Consider the following 11306-nt stretch of genomic DNA (forward strand, 5'->3'; position numbering starts at 1 on the left):
TAAATAAGCTTATTTTTTGTGAACATAACAAATTGATAGTCAACATGCACATACTCCAACAGTAGCCTGAGAGCTACCAGGTATCGCTATTTGTTGGAGAGCCATTGCACTATTATTTATCAAACATCACAAAGTATAACATGCATCCTGTGGTTACAAAGATACTAAAAAAAAACATGTTCAAATAGCCTATTATTTATGAAATGTTCCATTAATTTGTCCATTAAGGATCAGAAAAAAGAAAAGAAGTGCCACAAGTCTGTGCAGCAAAAAGGGATTGTATTTTCTTATCACGTTGGTCAACAGCTAACTCAGTTTTATTGAACAATAGGACAATGTTTTAAAGAAAAAGGGAATATTAATTGTGCAGAATTTTTTTTATTACAACAGGACAATATTATTATGAAAACTTTACAAAAAGGTGCATCAGTGTAATGAGTGGTAACAAATCTTAGTTACAAGGAGTATCCTTATACAAAACTATGTGTGTGTAGTGTATGTATGCTCTCCCATATCCTGCACCCACCTGCCCCTACACATTAAGCGGGCTATATTCTTTTTGTTTGTCTTTGTGGAGCTTCTTTCTGGGTTCAGCGGTGTGTGTAAATCAGCACATGGCCAGTAAATACATAAATTGCTGAGAACACATCCTGCTCACACTGCAAAAAACTCGGGAAGACACTTAAGGCATGCACAGTTATAGGAACACGTTTTCTGTGTGTGTTCTTTACAATAAAAGAGCTCCTGATGCAGGTCAGGCTCATGTTCCTTCCTCTCTTTTTCACCCTACTTTACCAGCCAACCAGCGTTCACTGACCTGATCTCTTCTGTCAAATTCGTCCTACCAGATGTATACTAATGATTTCATGGTTTCTGCATTTTATAATGGAGTAAATTTGGATTTGATGTCTGTGAAACTTACAAATATTGAGGCAAACCGTTTCTGATCAGAAAGATTTCATTAAAAGAACACCGATTTGTTGTTAATCAGCGTTAAACTACCCGGACCATCGGCTCGCTTTTGGGATGGGTAACTATTAATTGAGCGGGTAACTAAATATTCAAAAACACTACGTAATCCCAGAGTACATTGCTCCACTGTCTGCATTACCTAATCCCATAAGCCATCGCGGGGGGGCGGGGATATGGCTAGTTGTCAGAGCAACCTGCATGTCATTAGACAGACCCTGCCCACCAAATCATCTGCAGCCAATCACAGGCCGTAGAAATGACATCATTGTTATTTTCAGTAGAGCTGCAGCTTAGAGGTGGATAAAGTTCGTCTCCACGTTGGAAGCAATAGAAAGTATTACCCGTATTCAGGCACTGTTTCTAGTTTTTGGGAGGAAGGACAAATCAAAGAGGATACTTAAGGTGTAAAACCACTGAGGATCGGCGGCGGAGGAAGACGTTTTTTGTTATTGATGACCGCTCGGTCCACAAAAGAAAAGTTTTCTCGGGACACAAAGTTGTCAAGTGAGTTGAACTTTAACAATAGGCAGACTCTACCGAAAGACAGTTGCGAGATTGTCACGGGACATATGTAAACAGTCGATCTTGGACTTTTTTTTTTTGTGAAAGAAAAAAAAAAAACCCTCCCTCAGGGCGATCGAAACTTTATGTCCAGAAAAATGGAAGCGACATTCTACGACGAAGCCGTGAATGCCTCCAACTCTCAGCATGACGGGCCGGCGGTCTATGGGTTCAACCCCAAAACCCTCAAACAAACCATGACCCTGAACCTAAACGACCCGAAAAACTTCAAACCCCAGCTGGGCGCCAGGGCCTTGGACATCCTGACGTCCCCTGATGTCGGGTTACTGAAGCTGGCCTCGCCTGAACTGGAGAGGCTGATCATCCAGTCCTGCAGCGGGCTGACGACTCCCACGCCGACCCAGTTCGTCTGTCCCAAGAACATCACCGACGAGCAGGAGGGCTTTGCTGAAGGATTCGTGAGGGCGCTGGCTGAGCTCCACTACCAGCAGCATATCCCCGCCACCCACCCCGACGCGCAGACCGGCGGCGCGACCAACAGCATGGCATCCGGCTCCGCTGCGCCCGAGAGCAGCGGGATTCCCTACAGCTGCACGGTGCGCACGGAGCCTCCTGAGTACACAAACTTGAGCACTTTCAGCCGGGCCGTGGGCTCCGCTTCTGCACCTGCCAGCGAAAGGCACCCGCCTTCAAGTTACTCAGCCGCCCCACAGCCGTCCCACAACCACATGGACCACCAGATGGCGGCGGCGCAGCAACGGCGGCTACATGCACTCAAAGAGGAACCGCAGACGGTGCCCGAGATGTCCGGTGACACCCCGCCGCTCTCCCCCATCGACATGGAGAACCAGGAGCGCATCAAAGCAGAGAGGAAGCGCATGAGGAACAGGGTGGCCGCGTCCAAATGCCGGAAAAGGAAGCTGGAGAGGATCTCTCGGCTGGAGGACAGGGTCAAAAACCTGAAGAACCAAAACACGGAGCTGGTTTCCTCTGCAAACGTCCTCCGGGACGAGTTGGCTCTGCTCAAGCAAAAGGTCATGGACCACGTTAACAGCGGCTGCCAGCTCATTTTGACGCAGCAGCTCCAAGCTTACTAGACTGCCAAGGGGGGGAAAAAAAGCACCGGACATTTTGCTTGGGGACCAAAATGCAGCTTAAAGTGGCCTGTTCAGTCTTTTAGGGAAATCCCTGCGTCTCAGAGCATTGTCCCACCAAATTCTGCGCTCAGACTGTATCCACACAGATGGTGATGGTCAGTATGGTGAATTATTACAGAGCAGAAGCCACCAAACTTATTGCACAGGCGCACACAGCTCAGAGGGAACATTTGCTCTAAATATGCCTCTGATGTGACTTGTTACATATATCTGTCTAATTCTTATCTTTATATCTTATTTTCACGCCCAAACTACAAAATCAGATTTGTATTCAGTCAAAACCAGGGTGTTATGGCAAGTGTCCATACCTTATCACTTGAATGTGGCCCGTATCCTGCGTCCTGCGTCTTGACAGAGTGTCAGGGCTGGTGTGGGATCAAACTGCATAGACAAAAGAAACACAATGTGAACCAGGCCTTGCCCTGCAAATCTCCCACTATGTCATGTAGCAATGTATGCATACGAGTCAAGCACTGAGTATCCCAAGCACCAGCGACTATATGTACAGAGTAACACTAACAAAAGAAAAAAAAATCTCACACCTTTACGCAAGGACCCGTGAAGGTGTGTGTAGCGTTTACTGACAAAAAAAAAACAAAAAAAAACTGCCTTACTTTCTTAACACTTATGTTCATACAACTTTGTGATATAGGTGTTAACTAATGTTAGACCTGAAATAACACTTTGTAATAATGTTTGTACGCAGTATTTTGAGCACTTAACTGTAAATATGACGAAATAAAATGTTGGACACGGTGATGTGAGTATTTTTTTTTTGTGCCCGATTAAAATTACATCAGCATTAGGCAGGTTTTACGAGAGCAGATCACTGGATAGTCTTACAGTGCGTTTTATGAAGTGTTTGTTGTTCAAGGAACTGGGGCGGACGGGAGATTGAGTCATCAGTGCTGCGCGAGGTGCTCGTAATGGTTGGCGAGTCTACACGAGCGCCTATTGGACGGCGAAGCGTCGGAAGTGAGTCCTCAGGCTGCCAAATATGGCAAGAGGTCCCGAGTGCGCAGTGGGACGTGTGTGTGTGTGTGTGTGAGTGAGTGAGTGAGAGAGAGAGAGAGAGAGAGCGTCAGCGTCCTCCCACTACAGCTGGTGGACTCCCACAAGCAAAGGCAGATCTGTTTACATACTTGGAAGGAGTGTGCTGAGGTACAAAGGGAATCATTTAAGTTTGTACGAAAACAAAGACGCGTTTTTATTTGTTTTCTTAACTACTCTGTAATATAAGTAACAAACATGGTGTAGAAAAAAAACAAAAAAAAACATACATTTAACCTGAACAGAGGGACAGACGTTGAAAGAAAAATTTCAACTTCATCTGCAGACACAGTGGACCACCAACCCTGACACCAGAAAGCAGTAAATGTTTTAGGAATAATTACGAGACCATTTCAAAATAATATTCACGAGTAGCACAAAGCCCGGCTCCACCCACCATAAACACACACGGGTGTTTTCACTTATTGTCTGATTGAGCTCTTCTCAGGACTGCAGCAAACGGAGCATGACTGACGTCTCAGCTGCACCTGTTAATTGGTACATTGATTAGATTCCCTTCACAGTAACCATCAACCTGACAGGAGGTCTAATTAGCTATTAAACTAAAACACCTATAATGTCCAGGACCTTTATGACCGCTTAAATATTTTGAATCCTGTATAGGTGCAGTGTGTTGTGACCTGGTTTTATACACAATGCTGTCTTGATTAGATATAGGCCGCTTTGCGTCCTTATAGGGTGTTTTGATCAACAGTTGCGGTGCATATCTGACAACATGAACAGCATGAACTGTTGGAAATTCAGTCATGTTGTTGTTTATCAAGCCATCTTAACCCAGAAAAAAAACTAAACTCTTAATACTGTGCAACCTGGGCTTGAATGTTACTTTCTATTTCAGTACTCATAGCTGCTGGTATATCCTAAAATCAAACACAGACGTTCACTTTCCCACAATATTATATTCTCACTATGGAAAGAAATTCAAAATGATGATTTTTGCTGACTGAAATAACTGGTGGAGGAGACACGTCAATCAGCTTCAGTGCTAGTTTGCCAGATTGACTGGCCACCGGAGCCGACTGCCCACTCTGTGATCGCGGTTCGACTGTTTTGTTTCATCTCGGTTCCCCTCCTTCTCCGTCTCGTCTTTCTGTGCAACACAGATGTGATTTTCCAGGTCTCACAAGTCTTTTTTTTTTTTGTAAACACACATTCCCCATCCATTTTCATGTGGGGACTGTTCCTGTGTTTGATTCCTGATGATATCCACAGTCCATACAGTCTTATGTCAGCGGTTCTCAGCTGACGAGCTCTTTAGCGGCTAGCCGTTGCCGGTGCACGTGGTCCTGCTCCAGCTCCTCGTGGCTGGGGTGCCAGAGCCGCGACAGTATACGCTCCATGTTGAGGGCATACATCGTGTGGGAGGGCATCACACCGTGGTGAACCTACGTCAGACACGTTACAAAGATGATTCAACCAATTAAAGGTCTGATGGTTAAACAGTAAGTCAGAATTGTCATCTTTTCCTGGTTTTTAAGGCACCACTGCAGTAAATTGATGTAATTTTCTAAACATGCCAGACTGTTCCAGCTGCTCTACGGTCATGATATCCATATTACTGATGGTTATGAAAAAAATCTCAGTGTAAATATTCTGTGAGAACAGCAACAGTCAACCCTAAAATATGGACTAAATATCAATAAAGGTATTGGGTAAAAAATATTGTCATATTTGATTTTGTTATCCAGCCCTTATATTTGCTCAAATTAAATTTAGAAATTCAAAAATAAAAAGAAACATCTCACATTTCAGACAAGAATTTCATAGCAGAGTATAAATACTATATCTTTATGTGGAAACAGATATTAAGTCCTGGGTCCTGACTTTTGGGCAACAACAGTTGAGTTTAGCAGTTCAATTGCTGATAAATCTACAGATTATTTCCCCAATTAATAGTTTAGTCAGTACATTTTTAAAGCTGCCTGTTGGGATTTCCTAAAGCCCAAGTCCATGTCTTCAAAATCACTTTGTTATGTGCATCTAACAGTCCACAACCACCAAATGTATCAAAAAGAGAACAAACGGCAGCAAATCATCACAGATCAGCAATGTTTGGCGATTTAGCTTGAAAGAATACGTGACCAGTTGTTCCTGCTGTTAGAAACAATATCCAGTTTCATGCTCAAGTTTTGGATATAATGTCTGTAAAATTCTAGATAGCTTCATGAGCTCAAGGTACAAAATGGCATCAAATTTCAGAAGAAGCAGAGGTGGTACATGACCATGTTTACCAAAACTGATCAGTACAGCACAGTGCAAGTATCACTTACCTTCACATTAATGAAATGGACCTCACCTCCAAGCTTTGAAAACAAACGTGTACACTGCCTTTGAAATATCAAAAATCAATTTGATAAATTCAATTTGCTTTGTTCCAAATAAACTAAGTGTGAAGACTGGGACATTATGTACATCAGCACATTGTGTTACCTGTAAAGCCTCGAGCAGGTCAAACACACTGATTGGAGGGAGGGGTGCGGGAAGACCGTCAGCAGAACAAGCCAGCAGGTGAACAGCCTGTTGCTCTGCCTCATCGGGGGACACCTGAGTTGGAGGGCCAACAGGGAGGGAAGCACTTGGTGGGGGACTAAAAGAAAGGACAAAAGAAAATCAGTGTGGACTGAAATGTTTTCCTGTATATACTCTTATTAGTCTTAACTGACATCAAAAGAAAATCAGTTAACTGTACAGTAAACATAGTTTAAAAATACCAAAAACATTTATATCTGCATGAAATGCTTTCTCTTATCTTAGCCCATTGTTGTCCCTACCATTCAGTAACACTGTGATAGGCAGCAAGGCTGTTTTTCAGATAAGGTTGAGGTGTGACATCACTGCCGAAGGCATAAGGGAAATGACCGTCTCTTAGCCGGTAAGCCTTCCTCCGGGTGATTACAGCAGTCAGGACATCTTTCAAGTGGTGCTGAAAGAAATCGGAGAACTGAGTCATGGCACAGGCAGATTGAAATTTGTCTTTACTCATTTGAAAACAGTACTTTGAGTCACCTTCTGGGCATCGTACAGAGTTTCATCTGATTGAAGGTTGATGCGTAATTGTGAGGATCAATGTTCATCCAGTTTGAGAGAGGGGGCAGGATGGACCCCTCATTCAGGAATATAGTTTATATTATTGTTTTATAACTCAACAAAATAATACTAACAGTATGGAGAAAGAGATGCTGGACAGTGCAAAGACAGTCACAGATTCATGAGAGTAAAAGGTTTGATAAGAGGCTGTATTATTATGTGAATTGGACACATGTAAGTTCACCTAAGTGTGACTAAGCCACAAGGCTTTGTGCCATTTCCTGAGAAAACAAACTACAAAGCAGATGATGCAAAAAAAAAAAAAAAAAAAAAAGATAAACCTCTCCATTCATTTAAGCCACAACATAATGTTTAAATAGAGAATGTCAAAGAATAGTGAAGTTAAAACGGGAAAGAAAAACCACCATTCTCACATTTTATGAGATTGTATTGAAGCTATGGGTCCATCAAGACATGTATTTACAAACTCGATCATCCCAGACATACACCTGTACTCTCCCGGTGGACAGCTGCTACACACCTCAACAGCATAGATCATGGTGCTGATGGCGTCTTCCGTGATGTTGTCCAGGCCCAGCTCAAAGGCGGTCACCATCATGCGGGCCTCCAGCTGACCTCGCGTGGGCAGCAGCAGAGTGTGGGCGCTGAGGCGCAGCTCCTCCTCCTCGCCCCCCGCCTCTCGTGGGCTGAACGGCTGGGCCGCAGTCAGAGGGTTCTGAGGCTGGAAACGATGCTGCCGACACAAACCAACATAAACATCCAAATAATACAGTCCGTCAGCCGTTCGATCACCCGCTGATGGATTAGATACCACTGACCTTGAAAAACCCTTACACCCAGTCACGATGTGGGAAATTAACTTGTTGGAAATTTGAGCAGAGTGCCAATAACTTAAGTTAACCAAACGTCTGCAACGATGGAAATGGATAAGGGCTTACATCAAATTTTTGTCTGGAGGAACATTTCTTCTTTCCTTTTGGTTTGCCAGGCTTTGAAGCACAGCTGCCTTGCCATTGTAATGGCCCTGCGCCCTCTAGAGGTCAGAAAAGAACACACAACACAGCAGGCATTGAAGACACAAATTAAGATGTTGATGAAGATGAATATTTCCCTTCAGTAAAATATTCAGAATTTTCCATATCGATAGTCTTTAACTGGCTCCTAAAAAAAAAAAAAAACGAAAGCTACTTTATTCGTCACCTTGGGGAAATTCAGGTTTTCAGTTGCTCACAGATACACGAGTCTAGATTTAAAAGGCAGGACAGTAAAATACAACAAAAAAAAAAAATAGTAAAAGCCAGCAGTAATAGTGGGTTCAAACAGGGCTAAGAATAGAAAAGATTACAAAGATCAACCACTCAATAGATAAATAAACGGATGAATAAAAGGAGAGGAAGGGGACAAAATAGCTCGGATCATCAGCCACTGCGGTGTTGTAAAGCCTGAGGATTGTGCAGACAAAGGATCTCCTGAAATGTTCAGTCCTGCATTGCAGCAAGATGACCCGTCTGCTGCATCTCCGGCCCGCCAGGAGGTTGTTTGGTATTGTCCAGTATAGCCCCGTCCTTTGCTTCAGGTTTGTCTCTCCACCACAGTCACCGGTGAGTCCAGACTCCAGCCAAAGCTTTTTCAACCAACCTAATGTTCATCAATCACCCACTGTACGCGGCGGGTATTTTGGCCACACAAACACAAGCTCACCTGCAGTTTCAGAGACATACACTGTATTTTTTTTTTTTTTTTTTTTAAAGCCATACCTGGTGTGGAGACGATGATCTGACATCGTGTGAGGATGGCCAGGAGGAAGTCGTTGTGAACATGGACTGTGAAAGAAGAAGAGGGAGAGAAACACAGAATCAGACAGTTTTTACAGAAAGCATTACCACCGAATATAAATATATATATATTTATATATATAAAACATGTGTTTTTTTCCTGCATACTCACCATTCTCCTGTGCCAGCAGACGCCGAGCCTCAACGTCAAACTCCTCCTTGCTGATCTTTTGTTTAAACCACAGCTTCAGGTTTGCCCAGTAACTTCAGGGAGGACACAAACACCAAACATCAACAGAGGACAAACAAAACGTCCAACAACAGTCCTGTCCCTCCATCCCACAACGTCACAACACTCAGGAGCCTTTCCCCGTTTAAGATCTGAAGTAACACATTTATTTAAAACATCCTCATGCCGGTTTCCCTGCAAACCGTATCCTGAGAGAAGAGGCGTCTGATAAAAACCCCACAAGACGAGATGAAGACGTCTGCAGCTGATCGACACCGAAGAGAAGCGACTTCTCGACGCTGCCGGGGAGCTAACGTTAGCGAGTGCTAGCCGGTTGCTAATGTGCATAATTTTAAGCGTTTAAGCGGAACAGAGATGTGACGAGTGCGCAACACAAGAATCAGAAAAACAACAACCAAACCCAGATAAACAACGTTTAACTTACTGCTTGACGTTATCGCCAATTGCATCCGTTAAATTCTTCTTCGCAATCTCCAGCTCGCTAGCATGGGCTGCCATGGCGCTCTCAAACTCTGGTAGTTACGTCATCACCCAGCGACACCGATGAATTTTTGCTATTTTATTTGTGTTTTGTAAACTTTTTTTTGTTGTTGTCGTAATTGTCTTTAAGTTTTACAAACATGGTGAAACATATTACTGGACAGTGAATACCACAAAAAAAAAATAACTTTAATTAATTTAATTTAACATGATTACATTTCACTTATTAAATGAGAATAAAACGAACGGTAGATAAATAAGGGGATAAAATTTAAGATAAATTAAACACAATTACAAATTATGGGGACAAATCAAATAGGTTCTTTCTCATAATGATAATTCATACAATTAAAATAAATTAAATTAAAGTCATGAACACCGTTGAACGTTTCTGTAGTAGAACCACTCATCCACTAGATGGCAGTATAGCGTTGTTTAAACGTATATTCAGCTGCTTTGCGGCACATTATTTGTGAGATTGAGCACCCTTTATTTTCAAACGTTCATATGGCACCGGAGCCTGACTTGATGTGTTTAAATTATGGCTATAGGGCTCATGTGAAAGGCCAATCAATAACAAGAAAATGACTGTACCCCTTAAAAAACATGTCTTAAGGACAGGAAGCAGTGTTGCAACCTCTTGCAACAAAGTCAGTAAATTTAATTTGTCCCCTTTCCCAGCTTTAACATCTTCCAATATTTTACTGCTCATTAAGGTTAATCTAAAGTGGAATTTTGTTGGGCCCTTAACTTCAGAAGCACCCCTTTTAATGATCTCAGTAACCGCCATCATCCGTCCTCCAGAATCAATGTAGTTTTGATATAATTGGACAAAGATGTCTTGATTTGCATCGCATCCCATTTTAACCAAATCAAAAGTCACACATCTTGGCTTCTGCTAATGCAGCAGCTAAAATATGAACTCCACATGAAATGATTAGATAATATTTTTCTTCTTTTATTATGCTGTAGTAGAGCTTGACCTCCACTTCTCCACTAAAGCATTTCTGTGGCTCCTTCTGTTGTCTTTTGTGGCTCTTTGGCTCATACCTCTCTCAGGCGGGTTTAGACTGGGAGGCCCTTTTTGTTTTTCACTGTTTTAACTATGGTATAAAAACAGTTGAGTCGTCAGGGCGATCGCTCCTTCAGCTCTGTCTCCCCAGGTGGTCGCGAAGTCTTAAACAGCCCTTCATGACTCACGCCATTCATCACATTAAGTGGATTCATACATCCAGAGCACATACAGTTAACATTCACACTGAAGGCTATTAGAGGGTCTTCAGTTCAGTGAATACTGCTGACTACAGTGTTCTGAGGTCACACGTCTTTACAAAGGAGATCCATTTGATCACATAAATGCTTTCAAGGTTTGAGTCTAGAATAAACAAGCATGTCATACCAACCACATGAACAATGAAAACCATCTGAATTTGGGGTCACTATTAGATGTATTTAACAGACCAAATGTCTGTTAATAGCCGCTGAAACTCAAGTTGAGTTCCTTTGTTTGTTATGTCTGAGTTGGGTTTGGAGCCGAGATTGACATTTCTGTCAGAAAACCCTAATTTTCACATTGTCCACCCTTGCTTGTGTGCATCACAGCTAAGTAAGATACCATTCTGTGTCAGACCAGCAAAGGAGAGTGGAAACTGCTGCTGTCTACAGCAAAGTGAGCCTTCCCAGATCCCTCCGAATGTTCCTCCATCTTAAACAAGTGTCTGTTAAGCTTTAAATCAAAAGGGCACAACGGACTTAGTTATGGAGTTGTTTAACTGTCCCACTTTGGGCAAACATTACTCATGGTGCTTATTTTCAAAGAAAACAGCTCCACATCCTGTCTGTTGATTTGCTGTTTGACACTAACTGAGCTTTGAGGGCTAATGAGTCACTCTCATGGTCGTTTCCCCCAAACAGCAGATTTCTTTTGGCAAACAGCAGTGAACTGTCTATCTCCCGAGCCTGCTGGTGAAATTCCCAGACAGAGAAGCTTCACTCAGTGACAAGGAGGGCTTTCACCTCTGAAACCTTCAA

The 11306-nt window shown here is 42.7% G+C and overlaps 2 protein-coding genes across 2 annotated transcripts; one reads left to right on the forward strand and one right to left on the reverse strand.

The window, feature by feature from the left end:
* Window positions 1–1248: 1248 nt before the first annotated feature.
* On the forward strand, window positions 1249–3407 carry LOC138207467 (transcription factor Jun-like). The gene has a single exon (XM_069164695.1). The coding sequence runs from the start codon at window positions 1620–1622 to the stop codon at window positions 2589–2591; it is 972 nt and encodes a 323-aa protein (XP_069020796.1). The 5' UTR covers window positions 1249–1619; the 3' UTR covers window positions 2592–3407.
* A 426-nt stretch (window positions 3408–3833) lies between these two features.
* Window positions 3834–9305, reverse strand: tada1 (transcriptional adaptor 1). The gene is made up of 8 exons (XM_069164696.1): window positions 9220–9305; window positions 8718–8809; window positions 8528–8593; window positions 7709–7803; window positions 7291–7503; window positions 6494–6645; window positions 6153–6309; window positions 3834–5107 (listed from the first exon to the last, which is right to left on the reverse strand). The coding sequence occupies exons 1-8, from the start codon at window positions 9291–9293 to the stop codon at window positions 4961–4963; spliced, it is 996 nt and encodes a 331-aa protein (XP_069020797.1). The 5' UTR covers window positions 9294–9305; the 3' UTR covers window positions 3834–4960.
* Between the last annotated feature and the right edge of the window lie 2001 nt (window positions 9306–11306).

Source organism: Embiotoca jacksoni, unplaced genomic scaffold (assembly GCF_022577435.1).
Source record: "Embiotoca jacksoni isolate LCO1_2020_lvr unplaced genomic scaffold, fEmbJac1.0.p SCAF_31, whole genome shotgun sequence".
Taxonomy (NCBI): Eukaryota; Metazoa; Chordata; class Actinopteri; family Embiotocidae; genus Embiotoca; species Embiotoca jacksoni.